This window comes from Sander lucioperca, chromosome 5 (genome assembly GCF_008315115.2).
Source record: "Sander lucioperca isolate FBNREF2018 chromosome 5, SLUC_FBN_1.2, whole genome shotgun sequence".
Classification (NCBI taxonomy): Eukaryota; Metazoa; Chordata; class Actinopteri; order Perciformes; family Percidae; genus Sander; species Sander lucioperca.
In genome coordinates this window covers 22,815,468-22,833,170 of record NC_050177.1, presented here as the reverse complement: position 1 = coordinate 22,833,170, position 17,703 = coordinate 22,815,468, and the positions used below count along the sequence as shown (strand labels likewise).

The following is a 17,703-nucleotide window of genomic DNA, read 5'->3' as shown; positions in this document are numbered from 1 at the left end:
CTGCTCCTCTGCCCGTCTCTCGCCTCACATTCTCTTTCTCATAGGTATGGGCTATGACACCAGGCTGGACTGTTTGCCATTACTCAGCCTAGTGACAGTGGAGGCCCTGCTGTTAATGCTCTAGCTGTCCTCTGATGTGATATATAAATATATGCCCAAACACACACACACACACACACAATATGCATATATGTATACATCGTCCATGCATATATTACATGATGAACAACAGGAGAGGAAGGCAGGTCATCATCTTTCATCTCTTATTGTCTCTTTCTCAAAGCGCCTGGGACAGCACCAGGGCACTCACCTGCTCGGCCAAAGTTACTCAGGTCATTGGGTCCCCCGGAGCTGCTGTTAACAGGCAGGCTGGTGGCTGGCCAAGAGTCTGCTAACCAGGGGTAACCTGGGTCACTGGCATTCAGCAGGCCTGGCCGGCTAGGCAGAAACACAGGATGAAACGCTAGTTTAAAATTAGGCTGTGAAATGTGAAATGACATTAATACCAGAGGTTTTTGTACAAAAAAACATCCCTAATTACTTATTATGCATGGTTTAATTCTGCATTATGTTACTGGATTCTGAAATAAACAATAAAAAACATGACAGCAATCAGCGGCGAAACAATGTGAAGACAAAAAAAATCAAACATATGTTTAAATGTTAGTCCATGCACAATGATGTGTGTTTGTGTGAGATAAGCTTGCCATAAGCCTCTGAAGCTAATGAAACACTTCTGAGATAGGGGGAAATACTGTACGGATACATTTCGTCTCACACAAAGTTGGAATTCCTTCAGGCAAACATAGCCCTTTATCTCTCTGTTTTCCCGCTGTGTCTTTGTCACATTCCCTGAGTTATTAATGCAAAAGCACACTGTGGAGACACTAATGCATGAATTTGCTCACTGCACACATGTGCAGCAGTGCATGCTGACACCCACATGTAGATGTTTCCTTATTCATTAATATCTTGTACATTCTGCTGTGTTTTCCCATCAACCCCTTGTGGTGTTGTCCAGACAGTCTAAATCTTATTTGATGAGATGTCAAACCTCGGTCCTAGCCCCACCATGATGCCCCCGACCCACTTGTGGGATGCCTGCATATGGGAGAGGGCAGCTCCATTTAACAGGTGTTGTGTCCCTCCTGAGGGGGTGAGAACCATAAAAAGCAGCCATTAAGACTTTAACCTGTCATGGGTGACTGCTGGGAGGCCATTATGGCCACTTTACTGTACAATCACGTCTGAGGCTCGTTACCATGGATAACACAGATGGAGTTAGATGAGAATGAAAGATTAAGTTAAATGCCTTTGTCTATGTGTCACTTTATTGATACATCATAACCTATTTTTTTGCCATTGACTTTGCATTGAAATGGATTAAAATGCAACCAACATTTTAAGAATGTATAATTACTATTTACTTCAATTGAGGAAGGAAACCAAATAAACACATTTTAAGCAGACAAAGGAGCCTCATCAAAAATATCTTGCTGTCTAGTATTTTGCTGTCTCTTTTACCATGATAAATCACACCCTGCAATGGTCAGAAAGCACCACGTGTGATAAAGCGGATGGCATCGCCTTCTCAGAAACACAACACACCCCACTGTCAGTGCCCGGCTGTGCTGTATGTAGCAGACTACAGATACACATGTGCGCTCTGAGAAGCTGAGGAGCACAGTAGTTAGCAGCCTGGCTGCCTGATGGGGCTCTTTGTCTCAGCTCCAGCAGTGTGACGTGTTGGCTCTGAGGGACTGGGAGAGAATCAAGCCCTGAGGACAAGGGCAGGTAATGGGCGTGCTGCAGTCAGTCTCTCTCTCTCAGCCACAGGTTCTAATGAGAAGAGCTGTTCCACAGAGGGGGGAGTCCAAAGGAACTGCAGCCCCGGCAAGCTAAGAACCCTCGCTGTGGTTCCTGAATGCCAAAAAAGGCCCCCGGGGGAGACAAGTCATTCAAATTGATGGCTGTGCATCATACACATGCATTTTTATAGGGTAATACATCTCTTCCCGTCCTTCTACCTCTTTTTCTGGCTGCCTTGTTCTCCCACTGCCATCATTCTCTCTTGCCATACCATCTTTCCATAACTATATTTTCCTTTATTTCCCCTTTATACACCTCTACCTCCTCTTCCTATCCCCTGCCTTTTGAGCGCTTAGCATTGGCGGACTACACATTCCAAGCAGCTGAAAAAGAAGAGGATAATGTTCCTTTTTTGTTGAGTCCAGCAAGACTGCACCACAAATGCACACTGTCTAAAGTAAAAGGCCATGCCTTTGTCTTGTTACTTGTCTCACTTGTCCTGTGTGCTCCAGCGATTCCTCCCCCAGCCCACTAGAGAAAGACCATTTGAAAGACAAGGAGCTGACAGTGAAAATGGCTGCATCGTCCTTGTATTTATCACACAGCAGTATTCCAGCTAAGGATAATTAGAATAAGACTGATTTCTACTGAGGATATTTATGTATGTGTGTGTGTGTGTGTGTGTGTGTGTGTGTGTGCGTGTGTGTGTGTGTGTGTGTGTGTGTGTGTGTGTGTGTGTAAGTGCGTGCGTGTGTGCATGTGGAGGGTGGGTAATGGGGAGCCGGTGGGGGGTGGACACCAGGTCATACATCTAATGAAAAGTCAACACCTAACTTTTAATCCCTGTCCAACCTAGGATGGATGGCAACCTTGGCAGATAAAATTTGATTTGGAGTGTTTCCTCTTCCTGTTAGACATTCCAGTTACTTGTGATAGTAGGAAACTATAAATACTGCCTTAGATGCCTGACACTGAGCTTCCCATAAATAAGCCAAGTGAAAGATATTAATTCCAAAGCAACTTCATAAATCAGGCGTTTATGGTCCAACCGACTAGTGAATGGAATTTGGATTAAAAGTCTAGACATTAGCTAACACTTAGAGCAATGGGAAACACAGATTACTTTCTAGATTAACTCTCAAGGAACATGCTGTCATTTAGCATTCAGATCCTGGGATGTAAAGGAATCTCATAGCAACAGTGTTAGTGAAACCTGTTCACTGCAATGCTCAGCCCATTCTCCCAGCCTATAGGAGTGAATCTGCTTTGCTAAAATATTGATCAGTGCCGAGATAGGAAGTTATTACTACCTCCTAATTACCATCTCCCTATTGGCAGGGGGATAAGGAATGAGCCCTTATCGGCTTTTATCAATTACAATTGAGCAGCCAAAGTCAAATCGTCCAGGTCTACCAATCTGCAGCCTATTCATCTTCCATGAATCATTTATTTTGTGATCGATTAAATGTAATTGTTCAGTCAGGGCAATTTGGCAGGAGCCAATGAGAAACTGGAAATAGACGTGGCTTCATTTGCTATTGTCTAATTAATGCAATAAGCATCTCATGTAACAAATGAACACATTTTCCTCTGATACTCTGCAACACATTCTCACTCTCAGGGCAGATGGGCAAGTTGCAACATCTGGGATTTGATGGCACTAGAATGACTAACGGCTCAGAGGCTCCTGTGTGAGTTCCAGACTGCATCCTATTCCAGTGTTGTGGAAATGTGTGGCAGTTGCTGCTACTAACTAAAGATATGACAAATATAGAGCACCACAAATACAGACATTTCAAATCCCATTCGCTGGAGTGAGAATCAAAGGCACTTATGTGGAAAATTGAAGGAAAAACACTACAGCAGAAAGTAGATGAGAAAAGGCATGGCAAGTGGCGTGGCTAATTCATTGAGAGCAAGCCAGCAGTTCACAGAACAATATAGGCAAAATTGTCCATTGTGGCATCCAGTCATACGTAAGGCAAAAAAAGGAAGAAAAAAAAAAAGCATAAATAGAAAAATGCTACATCTAGACAGAACAGACACATTCCCAAAAGCCCAGACACACACAGGGTCAGGTATAGTTGGCAATCTCTCGCTGAGTGTTTGAGATCTGGAGGCTTTACCTAGTCAGGTGTTATAAGCAGTAGATAGACAGAAGCTCGGGATCCTCAAGGGAGTCTCTTGAATACCCACAAAGGCTCAGTAACTGGTGTCATTGAGATGTGCCCTATTCTCTGTAGCCCCTCTCTCTTTCACTTACACACACTGAAATGGAGCAGGCTGTATAGGGGGTGCAAGCGGGGTTCCTCCACACACCTCTCCCCTGGGTAATTATTTTTACATTATTACATGTGCTCAGATCCCAGCCGCCCACGCAAGGTGACAGGCAAATTTATCACTGCAGAGGGCTTCTGGGTTGCCTGTAGCCAGCAGCGGAAGATAAATGACAAAATAAAAGCACTCTCTGCTTAAATTGTTTCTGTTAATTCTGTTGAGGAGATTTATGAGTTCATCTATCGATGCATGTACGGAGATGTGGTAGAAATGTATATTTGCATGCCGGTTTGCATGGCAGGCACACAAACAGGTATTGGTTATCTATCAATCTACATTATCAGTACAGCTTGCTGTAGACTTAACACATGACTGTGAAGGAAAGGTTGTGTTAAGACATGTAAAGCTGAGGACAGAAAGAATGTAATAATAATGATTGGACAACTTTTTTTTTTCATTAGGTCTTGATATTGCACTTGAATACTGATTGCTGTTGTTTTGTTTATGGTGGTACACTCACCTTCCATTGCTCATCAGACCACCATCAACTCTCTGGAATGTCACTAAAATTAGGAAAGAAAGAGAGAAAAAAAGAGGACAAGGAGGGAAAAAAGAAAGACATATATTAAGTGTTTCTAGTATAATACATAGAAATCAAACAGGATTTATTTCCATGATCAAGAGAAGATACATTGTCTTTTCAGTGTTGTCCAGTTTGCCCTTGTGCTTCAACAGCAATGTATTCATCTGTTCTTTTTTTTTTACACAGCTAGATAGTTGATGGATTCACCAAGACATCCCTCTGTGTCCAATGCCGTTCATGAAAATTAAAAAAGTGCAATGATGAGAATTGCATATTGCTTTGCTTTGCATAAGTGGAGACGTCATGTGCTCCTCAAGGACAAGATGCCTGATGAGAGGCAAAACTCATTTCATCTTTCTTATTTTGCTGCTGAGTTATTATCAGATTTGTGATTAAATCTCAGCCAAAAAATGATTAGAAAAGGCAGAGGGCTCATTAATCACGTTGAGTTTTCTATCTACATACAAGCGTGGAGGCTGAGTTACTGATCCTTCAGCTAGCAGGGCTCCCCACAAGCCATGCATGTGGCCTGCTCTATTACAGTGATCTATAGATAACAAGGGCCGCTCTTTGTCAGCGGCTAGTAAAACTCCATGGCTCAAAGTGAGAGACAGCTGTGAAGGATCCATTTCATCTCTGTTCAATGACCATGATGACAAAGCAGCATCGAGAGTTCTAAGCATGTTAGAACTTCAATGGATCACAGGAAAACAGCAAGAGTTTTGGAAATCACCTCATACCGATGTGAAGGGGGGGGCTGGTTTACTCAACAGGGAGAAGGAGAGCTGTTAGTAATTTGGCTCATTTGTTACACAGATGGAGATTAAAGAAAGAAGGAGGCTGAACATTCCTCCTCTCTTTTCCGTTTCATTCAGGTTGATTCCACAACAAGCCCAGGCATGGGCGAGAGAGGGGGCTTTTCTCTGCGTGACGTAGTGACACAGATGACAGGGAGAGGAAGCTACGACAATATATTACAGAGGCTGCAACAGGACATTTAAATGCATTGTCAACATTACCTAAGCTTACTTAATCCAATTGTCTCTCTCATGAACAAAATTGTAGGATTTTACACAAGAGAAACACAATTTAAAACTTGTCGAGTATGCATGTCGGAACAGTTAGATAGTTTATTTACTGCGTTAAGGTTTAAGCGACTGAATAGCAGCAAGTGGAATTAAAATTCTTGCTGCTAACAAAGGTTTTAGCCAGATAAAACCAACATCCCAGGTCTGCCTGAATAAAATATAGCTTTGACAGCTCGAGACAGAGTTGGCATCCCTTATTCAGTCATAGCTAAGCCATTTCTCTTTGCTCCACCACCAACAAACTTAAATTAGAGAATTCTCTGTCGTCTGAGAGAGGACTGACAGGAGAAGGAGGTGGAGGCGAGGGGAGGCTGTGCAGCGGGAAGGCCTCTGAAGTCCCTATCTGTGCTCAGGCACATTTCTGGGCTGCTGTGGAATACTTTTATGTTAGCCAGAGTGACACAGCGGCATAGCTGTGCTTCTCGCCTCCCTCTTCCAGATAAGCACTTTCTCCAATATGAATACAGATTAATCCCCTTTAATAAGCATTAAGGGGGGGTGGACATAATCAGTGTATAAAAATTCCATCAAATCTCCTTCCTGCTGGACGTGTGCCTCAACAGCGTAGTGATTTACCTCTCCTGTACTGACAGCTTTAGGAGGCTGAGACAGGACAGTCTCGATACATCAACTAATTGTCAATACAGAGAAGAGCAGCACTGTAAGACTCTTCAGCCGCACTCTGGCTCATGTTCTAAATATCACCTCACTCTAACTCTGTAATCTCAGCTGTATTTGACCTTGTTTTGTGCTTGCCACTCAAAACTCTTTTAGTGAAATAACCTGCTTCCTCTCCGGCTTCTCTGAGGTGTGCATCCGATTTCAAACCAGACAAGTTTCACTAACATATTAATGTCTTCCACAATCTTTTGAAGCTGAAGGCCAGAGTAAATTGGATTTTTGGCTGTAGGCTCCACAGGGACCACATAGCTACATACTGTACATAGCATACTTTACCAAAATGAAAAAAAAATAGTTAAGGTTGTCACAGTAAATTCAGGAAACAGAGGGAAAGGCAATGTGCTGACCCCTCATTGTATCACAGCTATCAGTAACACTGACACTGTACAGCACAGAGGCCTCTAGACATCATTTTCTTATTAATCTGCTCAGTGTCTTTGATAGGCTGCTCTTCTGCCAGTCCAGTCCATCCACAGACAGTCAGATGCATGATTTATACAGTGTTGGTACCACTCATGATGCCTAATTCAGCAGAGGACAGACAGTGACAATACTGTATACCACTCATCAAAATGCCTCTAGTTTACCAATAAATAAAATGGTAGCCAAGGTAGCTAAATATGTACTGTATAGTCACAGGAGTGGGGGAAATTGTCACAAAAAGTAAAGAACACAAAAACGTAACAGAAGGAAAAGGAAAAAGCAAATTCACCACCCAGCTGCCAAACTGACACCTACTGTATGAAGAACAGATAAATACATTACAACACGATCTGAGTCTTAAAGAAAATAGAAAGATGAAGAAGATTATTAGAGGAAGAGGAAAATGGGCAGTTTCACCCTGCACCACACGACAAAAAAAGATACACAAGACAGAATGAAACTTCATTAAAAAACAGGTAGCCACAACAGACACATACATACACACAAGTACAACACAATAGGTACATAAGGCTGTAGGTTTGGCAGGAATAAAGGCTCAAGTTTGCAGGGCTCTGTTCATGGCCAATAACAAATCTAGGCGTCTTTAACTTGTAAATTTGCTTCTCTGGTTCGTTAAATTGCCTTGATGGTTTTGAAGTTTGGAATTCCATTAGCCATGACCATCAGTCTAACAAGCCAAGCATATATACTATAAGCGGGCAGGAGATGAATCTGCGTTGAGGTGGGGTGAGGAGACGGGACAAATGAACAGTACCTGCAGGGGTGAAGGTGAAGGACTGAACTGCAAAAAAAGAAGACAGAGAAGTTGTGCGTTAAAAGCCTGCAGAGATAGGCGGTGCTTTAGGGGTATCTGCACACTGGGGACGGGGTCAAGCCGAGATGTGCTGAAGGGGCCAGAGAATGTTAAGACCACACGTCACCCAGTGTACAGAGCGACAGCCAGGAAAGCAGCCAGCTCAGAGGCCACAGAGGTGTAGAGACGGTGGCACAAACCAAAGAGAACACACAAACACATAAATGTAACAAACAGAAATGAAGAGCAAATTGACCAGACCAGCTTATAGCAGCTGCCAATGTGCATGTATGAGTTTCTCTTGAATTTCTACATATTAATAAGGCAAAAACTCATGTTACAATATTGTGTTGCACTGACTGCAGGTGTCAGTTAATTACCATTTCCTGCTCTCTAATTAAATCTTGCACCCGTGGCAGTGTATACAGTATGGACTTGGTGGTTGCTAGTATTGACTGGGGGTCAGGATCAGTGTGTGGGAGGAGAGCTGGACAAACTCCAGCTTCAGTGACCAGCAGAGAGTCCAGTCTGCCCACTCAGCGCGACCTCCCCAGGCTGTTAACCAACACCGTGGGTGGATTTGTCAAAAACTGTAGCCCTCTGGAAATGATTCACGCTGACATCTGTCTCCCTGTTGAGCTTTAACACCATAGCAATCTCAGCCTCACTGCTAGCAACTTCGCCAATGTTTCATTAAAACTCTACTGATTAGGACTGAAATAAGATAGCGTAGTAGTAAAATACTCTTGCTGTGACAGAAGAAATAATATTTTATGAATGGTAGAAGATTTTTCCATTGTTTGCTAAGGCACAAGAGCAGAACGTCAGTGAAAATATGCATAGGTGACTATGAGAATATGATCAGTCTAACCTGCGTAGTTGCTCAGGCCCTTTCTCTTCTTTCTCCTCCAGTAGAGCCAGATGCTGAAACCCATGAGGATGACCCAGCAGGCTCCTCCAATACCGGCAATAAAGGCAGGCTGTTTCACCACATCAGTGATCTGTTCTGTGATGCTATTGTTCCGGTTTCCATGTATAATCACGTCCCGGAATTCCTTACCTGAGGGCACAAGGATAAACAGGCAACATTAATGTGATGCTGGATGGATAGCTACATGAGAGGAACAGGTTTTGCTGCCTCAAGGTGAGTTCAAGTTATCACAACAGCCCCTGTAATACTGATACACCAATACACTTTTTCACTGAGCAGAAATAACACCTACAGATACATCAAGACAGGGTTAAGGCTAGATTGAGTTCATAGAAAGTAAGTCTGATGAATTTGAGCTGAGATATTGACCGAGGGAGCAGGACACAAATCTAAAGGATGTGCAGTGAAATATAATGTACAATCTGAAAAAGACAAAGCCTAAAAGCTTATAACAAACCCCCAGGTGAGCAGGTTGTTTGCTTAGCTCAGCTCCGAATTCACTCCATTGCCAGTAAAACACACCATGTGAAATGAGAAGAGAGGATCCTGGTCTGTATTGATCTCCAATCGCAGCTCACCCTGACTAGTCTGCTTGACACTATTTCTTGGAGCATGATAAGACTCCGAGCACAGACAAATGTTCCCACACATTGACAACACATGAACAAACACACACTCATAAAACACACATATCATATGTGCATGCATGCGAAGCTGCACAACTGCTCTTCATCTTTATATTACTGTGTAATCACATGGAGGCACAACCGTTCGCATATCCACAGACACACAAGATATTACAACTGCAAGCTTGGGGCTCTGCTCTCGGAGATGGATTATGTGAGTGACACTGGGGAAATAAGAACATGCTACAGGCCAAGCCATCAGTTATGGGTCAAATCAGGCACAATCTGCCTCAGCTCCACATAAATCAAATGTGGTCAGGCCACATATCAAAATAGTTGTATTTGAACAATATTATCCATTTGGGAAATCTTAGTATTTAACGAAAACATTCACACAATTTGTTCTCCTGCTGAAATCATCCACTAAGACTGAAATGCAATCTTATTCTTTGTGAACACTGGTGTTGACATAGATACCATATTAAACTGATTATTGAAGAGTAGTGAATGTTTTTTTTAATCAATCCATCTTACCGATGATAATAGACTGAGGTTCACTCTTGACTCCAACCCCTGCACTTGTGCTGGCCGCCACTTCCACCCGGTACACCACTCCCACCTGCAGCCCGCCCACCACCACTGAGCGTATGGCTGCATCCACTGTCTTATTCACATGGAAACGTGTCTCATTCCCTAGACACCAGATCTAAAGCAGAAAAGGGAAAAATTAGAGAGGCAGTTGATTCCATTTGGTTTTGTATATGTTTGATGATAATCCATTTTGACTCGCTGAGACACACCTTGTACTCTTGGATGATGCCGTTCTGGTGGTCTGGTGGAGGGGGGTCCCAGGAGATGCTAATGGAAGTGCTGTTCTGATTTCCCACAGTCAGGACTGTTACCTGCTGAGGAGGGGCACTGGGAGCTGAAAGAGGAGGCACACAATACCCAGGTCAACAATCCCATGCACTAATCTGCAGTTCAGGCAGCAGAAGAGTATTTAATCCTTAGTAACAGGAATACTGGGATGCACAGCAGTATTGTACATCTGAATGTTTTAAAAAGGAGCTCATAAATATGTACTCGCACAATTGCACAAAAACCAGACACACACACACACACACACACACACACACACACACACACACACACACACACACACACTTTTTTCCAAGGAATGTTATTCTTCTGGCATGGAACAGGTGGCTGAAGGCTGTCAAAATGTCTCATTAGAGGGGGATTTACATGAAGACCAGGGCAGGTTTGACATGGCTATAGCCTAGCTTTAACGTTTCACTATGATTTAATATCTCATTCTCTGCTCCAGCCTGGTAGATTTGCACAGACAATACAGGTATTGATTTGTGAAATGACGGCCTGGCACAGTCAGGCGAGTGCTCTCAGTCAAGCTAAGACTCCGACACGGACTGAGCCAGGATGGCATGCGGGTCAACGAGCTTATAGGATGAAGCGCAGATGAGAAGGAAATATGAAAAAAATACATTTTAGGGGAAGGAAACAAGGTCTCAGTAAACATATTGACCGATTCCATCGATCAGCCAGATGAAACTAAAGCCAGTAGGTAAGGATCAGAGGGAAGCTTCGGAGCGAGGCACATCTAAATGAATCAGCTCTATCCACAGGCAGACAGAGAGTGGATAGAAACAAGACAAGTCCAAGCTTTCATAAACCTCACTCTGTTGTTATTCTGATGGCAACAATCTTCTGACCCCACAAGGGGTAATAGAGGAAAAATAAATAACAGTTGGCCCAACTGGAAATAACGTTTTAAAAATAATGTTTTCTCATTTCCGCAGTGGCTGGCAGGGGAGCGGCACCACAGCAGAATACTGACAGGTCAATTACTCCTGGGCTGCCTCTCCCTCACCTCGCCTCCATCCAAAATGGCACGTGTCACCCTGTAAATCTGTGCTCATCCCTCAGCGCGATAGGCCACACCGGCCCCCAGAGAGCCAGAAGGCCCTGGCATGCTGGAAGATGAATGGGTCCAATGATGAACCCAACACCTTGGCCAGATTAGAAACAATCTACCAAGAGAGCATCTGATCAACCATGGTGCTTAGGGCTCTCCAACGCTGCATTACATCCAGGTGACAAAGTGCTGGATTGGTGCGTGGCAGCAATCAGAGACAATGTCGTTCAAAGTTAATGTTATGAATGATTTAGCAGCTTATTATCATGCATATCTGTGCTAAACAATACACATTTTTCAATAGAGGCCCTAGGGGGCTGTCCTAATAGAGCCATTAGCGGAGTGATGTATGGCAGGCACGAATGTGACCCCCTGTCTCTCACGCACACATAAAGCTGTGCTGCATGATGAGGGAATACAAACATATCATATCCGAAGCCAATAGCTAATGTAAAGCAGTGGGTGGTGTGGGAGGCTACCTGTGGACATTCCCCAGAGATCCATCAACATGGATGAAGATTAGTCCACTGCAAATGAACATTTATACAAACATTACTGATTTCCTTTCCCCCTATATAAGCATATTTTGCAAAAAGGACAGGCCTCCTTAATGACTTCTTAGACAGTCATTCAGTGGGAATCAGATGCAAGGGCGTAGGTTTCGTTTTAACATTGATGGGGGCAAATATTAAGGAGCGGGTGTGGGGGGTTATAATACAATATTTCAAGAAAAAAAATCCACCTGCCCTATAGTCTGCTGTGCATTACTTTATTGCTCTGCTGTATGGTAGTTTCCCCTTCAGATTGCTGACAGACACAGAGCCTCGTTTGGGACTCTGGTCTCTGGATTAGACAAAGTTTGGGGAAGCGGCTGTATGCTGCTCTTCATCGGAGGAGGAAAACCGTAACTATGGCTAAAATATATGGGACATGGATGCAGAGCGGAACATCTGCCGCAGCATGCCCGCAGTAGAATGCATCCATTATAATAAACTAAAGCTGCTACACTGATTGTACGTATCCAGTGTCGTTTTTTGATAGGAGGGATTGCCCCGCTTCCCAGCATTCAACAGCGTGATAGGCTTGCCACTAGCAGTTATCCGTTTCTCTTCAATGACCACTGACAAGCAAAGAAAACAGGCTACACCCTCCTACAACTGAGATGGCTGCACCTGATTGGACAAACGCTTTACTTGTGGGCTGTCTGCTCCTGGATATTAAAACGGACCAACATGGCGGCTTGTTTGGCTATTTTCGCTTATTTTACGAAAATAGTTCATCGAAATGTGTTTCTGAAAACAATTTATGCGAGAAATAAGCTTTGAGCAGTTGCTGAATCTGTTTTTCATTTAAGATTGACAACTTTTTTAAAAGATTAAAAGACTTTCGTGAGTTTTCGAGAGGTGGCGAGTAGAGCAGGACACCCCTGATTTCATCAGGGACTTTATGCGAATGAGGAGCGAGTAACTCAACGCCCCGTTTCTCAAAAAGTTGCCACAACACTATCAGAATGCATTTCCCGGCTGCTTACATAGACAATGAATGCGAAGCGTGGAAATGGCGCTGCCTGTGGACACTAACTTGACCACGAAATGCATCGCGCTGTTCATCTCTATTTGAGGAACCGGTCAGAGGAAAGACATCACACAGCTGTCCAAACTTTTTACCAGTCAAAATAACTGGAGCATACTGAGCAGCTCTCGCCTCCTTCATGCCTGGCAGTAGGATAATGCAAACGAGATCCTCAGCTCGAATATTGGCAGGAATAATTCTGTGTCCCTGCCGTCCATATGCAAACCTAAGCCCTTGATCAGATGGCAACCAGAGTTCATCTATCACCTATGACATGATTCTCCAGATGGAGAGTGAGAGAATGTGTGAAAAAGGAGGAGGGAGACTACAAAGATGGACATAGCATTGGAGCGCTGAGCATACTGTAACCTTGCATCCGTCTGGACCTACTCTAGGGATTCTCTAATTGTGTTAGCTAATGGACAAGCTAAGTTTTAATCACCCTCTGACCAAGACTTCTCTATCCATCTAGCTGCCCTTCTTAGTAGTCCCAGTGTCTCTGAGGAGCCCAGAGCTGTGTGTTTGACGGTGTATCAGCTGACCAGGCAGAGCAGCGGGGTTGTGACAGATATAGAAAGTGGTGGCGCTCTCTGAGGGACTGGGATGCTGATAGAGCAGAAGCAGCGAGTGTTATCAGCATTGGTAATTGCTGGGACACGCAGGTTCTGAAGGCCTTTGGGAGAGGTGGTGTGCTTGCATGTAAATGTTTTCTGTATGTGTGTGTATGAGAGTGTGTGTTGGGGACAGCTGTAATGTGATGGCAGTTCCCCTACAGTGTGACCTGGCTGCTGGCCACAGGAGATATGGTCCCTCTGAGAAAGGGAAAATAAATGGGCCTGCCACACGGACAGGATGTGATCTGTCTCTTATACATGCAGGCCTAAATCTGTTGTGGCAAGATGGGCTTTGTCTCCAGTATATGGAGTCTGTATTTGTCTCTTTGTGCTGCTGTACGCATGTACTGCGTGTCTTTCCTTCAGATCACATCATAATTTAATTTCAGTTATTAGACTCGAAGGTTGAAGCAAAGCTGGCGCAGTGCTGTTGGATGCATTTCTGTTATGGCATAGGTCAAAATAGTAAATTCATCCAAACACAGACCTGTGTCTGTGTTTGTTTGTGATATTGTGCCACGCTGCTATGTGGCCTTGTCAGAGCCTGTATGAATCAAGCTTTGGGCGACAGATCATCTTCGCAGGAGGAAGTGTGCGCTGTGTCCAATCACAGCTCAGGCCTGTGGCTCCTGGGTGATGGATTAGAAGAAGTTTGGCACTAACACCAATCATAAACAAAAAAAGCACAGCAGGAAGGTCAGACAGACAGGCACAAACATGTATTCACACATAAACCCTCAACTCTCTGTGTCAAAGGGAGGGACGGCGCGCCTTCAATATTAAGACAAAAACCAACATGAAAACAGCCTACGGGGTCATGTGTCACCTGTCATCCCACATTTGTGTGGACTCACACAGTTTGAGTCACTATGTTGTATTGCTCCTGACATAATCTACAAATACTCAGCAGGTTCCTCTGCTTCATACCTTCCTCAGTCGTCCGTGCTGTTCGGGATTCACTGTCCATGCCTTGAAATTCGTTGAAATACGGACGGACCTTGATCTCATACACAATGCCCTTTTTGAGTGCGGAGAGGACGACACTGCGCTCAGAAGGGACCTTCACATCCTGGGACTGCCAGGGTCCTGGTGAAGGCAGTCCTGATGTCTGCCTGTACAGAACTCTGTAACCCTGGATGAACTGGGACTGACGATCCACCTGAGAAAGTGAATGAAGACAGGTTTGCTGTTGTATTTCTGTGCAAAAACAACGGGACAGAGGAGATTGGTAGATGCTATCTTGTGCTAGCCACTAGATAATATAAAAGGGATGTTTTTCGGCAATGTATTTCTTCCTTACAGGATTGCATTCATGACACTTTCGAGGCTTTTACTCGTTAAATGTGCCTTTTATCTCCAGCTATGACACACATAGCTCAATTAACACCCTGACATTACCTCATACACCCAGCTCCCAGCCCAAAGTGTTCCCTCCTCTATTAAAAAGACTTTCCGTAATGTCACCTTAAAGGACAGATGCATGTCTCATGTCTATTATAAATACTAACTACATCTACATCTAAGATGGGCTGTGAGTATGAGAATGTCATGCGGCAACCCATACAGACGCCCTGGGGACATGAGGAGAATACACAGCAGAGGTGATAACAACAGATCTGTCCCATAGAAAAGACAGAGAGTGGAAGTGTGATAGCCCCCGTGCAACCCACAAAGGACCCCTCCCTTAAAACTTGGACCCATTTAGCTACACAGAAAATGTGGAATTTATGCAGAGTCGGAGTGGGCACATAACTCATTGTAATGGCTTGTTAACAGTAGAAGAAGTGAGCCGGGCTTTCAAGTGGGATATTAAGCAGCTGTTTTTCGCCAGTGTAGCCAGAGTAAATCAGCAAAATGGATTCCCTGCTTGGTGCGTGACTTTTATTAATGGAATGATTTGGGAATATAAAAGCTCTCTGAGAGTGGCCCCTCTGTTTACTGAAAGGGCCCCTGATTGATTAGGCAGCCATGTTTTGTGTTGATTGTACATTGCAATCATAAAGCAATGCTTTAGCATTAAAGTAGCTAGCAAGTCTCGGGGTGAGACTTATTACAGGGGTCAATAAACATGTCACCAGGAAAAGTGCTAATGTGGTTCATTTGGAAATGGAAACAGGCACTCCATGCCACTAAGTGATAGGTGTATACTGTAAATATCTGCACATGAGGGATTCATAGCACCACCATCAAAATAAACGAGCACATATATTTCATGACCACCTCAGCTTTGAATAATATAAATAGCTGTTTTGTCCTCATTAGCATACAATTAAAACAATATATTTTAGCCAAGGCTATGGCTGTTTTTACATTTTTCACATTAAATAAAATTGCCAAATGTGGGACATAATGTGATAGTTGTCAAACACCACAATATGTGCATATGTATGGTAGGAGAGCAGGTGTGTGTTTGTATTGTTTGCATGTATGAGTGTAAAAGAAGATGAATGCATCATCTCATGAATGCAGTTCAACCACAAACATTAATTTCAATCTAATTTCATCTGTGCAAAGTCTTTGTTTTAAGAGGGAAGCAGCTGAAGACATGCAGAAGATTGATGAACAACCAGATGTCTCTGACACCTCTTGTGATGTTCAGTGTGGTTAGGAGAAACAATTTTTCAGCTATTTGATGTTCAGTTACTTTTAAGTCACCAATCAGAGGTGCAGACTGGGGGAACAACCGGACTAAAATTCCGTGACATAAAACAAATTGTAGCCTCGAGCTGCACCTTTATGGTTTCAAAGAGGGATCTTAGAATATAAACTATCTTGACTTTATGACTCAATTTTACAAAATCAATGATGTCAAAAGAATGTGGGGAGATAAGAAAACCACCTACAAATCGAACAAAGTTCTTCCAGTGCAAAGACTCGAGCTGGACAAATGAGAATGATGTACTACTATAATTGGATTCTGTATGCAAAAAGACAAGCTGTCCTTACCGTCCAGGTGACCTGAATGGTTGTGGGACTCAGCACAACTGGGTTGTGTAGCCGAACTATGACCTCACCAAGCTCCTTCTGTACATGCCTGTGGTCGACACCCTGAGCTGGAGGACTTATATCTATGAGAGAGCAAGAAAGAACAATGAGAAAGAGAGAGAGGGCACACAATAAAATGTTGCCCACTCTCCTCCACGTGGTTTTCACAGATCTCACTCACAATACACCTTGCTTCATCACCATCAGACGTGGAATGGTAAAAGAGTGAATGAATAGACCAATCACTTTCAACAAGGAAGCGTACACTTAGTGATTACGACTTCATTTAAAAAGGAGCAACTTCATCTGCATTAAAATGACCTCATTCCATTTTGTATTGAGGCTCCTGTCTGGTTTGGAGAAAAGAAAGGAGAACTGGGCTGGCAAAGTTCTTTAGATATGTGACTTGTCTGCACTTACTGGGGCCTGACTGAACAACCGCATCAACAAATGAACTCTGAATGCGCGACCCCAGACATATTGGATGGAAGATGAATGGACACTATGACACTATTTTCCAGCTCATTTCCCATTCTGCACATGCACATGTTTCAAGTTACTTAGTTACTTATTAAGTAATAAAAAACTCCAATGTATGAGATACTGAGTGTGGTTTAAGCAAGCAACATTTTGAGTTATGTTGTATTGAAGGGAAGTAAAAAACTTACAAGAAGAATTATATATATATATATATATATATATATATATATATATATATATATATATATATATATATATATATATATATATATAAAAAGCTTCATTCAGACAACCCAAGGCAGTCATGAATCACAGGCCACACTATTAATGCAAGATGGGCCAAACACAGTTAAAAAGAAGTGAAAAATCAATTTGTCATCAATGCATGCCATTGTTAATAAACACGTTGATATATCATCTCAAGACCTTCACCTCAGCATAAGACAGATATGCTGCAATTCAAATTGACGCCACTTTTTTTTTAAACACACTCTTGGCTTGCATCAGCCAAAAGTTGCTTTTTGATTGATTGATTTTTTTTGCCTGGGACTTAACATATCAGTGTAATCTGGAGACTGTGGTCTGTCCGGTCCAGTAATCAAATCTTCTTTGGGTTTGGAGGCAGTCATTTTCTCCAGTTATGATCATTAACATAGCAGGGATAGCACTAACACAGTTAGGCTTTCCAAAAGTAGACATGCTTATTTTACATAATTGCTAAAGTGTAGCCTTAATGAGCTGAGCTGAGATGGCGAATGTGACCTCTGGAAAGTTGTGCAGTGTTTCGGTATAGCTATTGGCTGCAGACTGCTGAGAGGGGCTGATAAGTATCACACTTTGAAGGGGAGCACAATGACCTTCCCTATCAGTAGAAACAAAAATTATAC

General features: G+C 43.1%; 1 protein-coding gene across 18 annotated transcripts in view; it reads right to left on the bottom strand.

Moving 5' to 3' along the window:
- robo2 (roundabout, axon guidance receptor, homolog 2 (Drosophila)) overlaps positions 1-17,703 on the bottom strand; it is a 398,552-nt gene that overhangs the window by 25,947 nt on the left and 354,902 nt on the right. For 10 of the 18 annotated variants that reach the window (XM_031297358.2, XM_031297357.2, XM_031297367.2 and 7 more), the window contains 8 exons: positions 16,298-16,419; positions 14,279-14,510; positions 10,033-10,157; positions 9,767-9,938; positions 8,547-8,735; positions 7,637-7,663; positions 4,607-4,649; positions 311-438 (listed from right to left, as the gene is read on the bottom strand). In XM_031297358.2, the coding sequence (XP_031153218.1) occupies positions 311-438; positions 4,607-4,649; positions 7,637-7,663; positions 8,547-8,735; positions 9,767-9,938; positions 10,033-10,157; positions 14,279-14,510; positions 16,298-16,419 (1,038 nt within the window). The remainder of the gene's footprint in view (positions 1-310; positions 439-4,606; positions 4,650-7,636; positions 7,664-8,546; positions 8,736-9,766; positions 9,939-10,032; positions 10,158-14,278; positions 14,511-16,297; positions 16,420-17,703) is intronic. The other 8 variants (XM_031297369.2, XM_036001211.1, XM_031297370.2 and 5 more) reach the window with 1 other exon arrangement.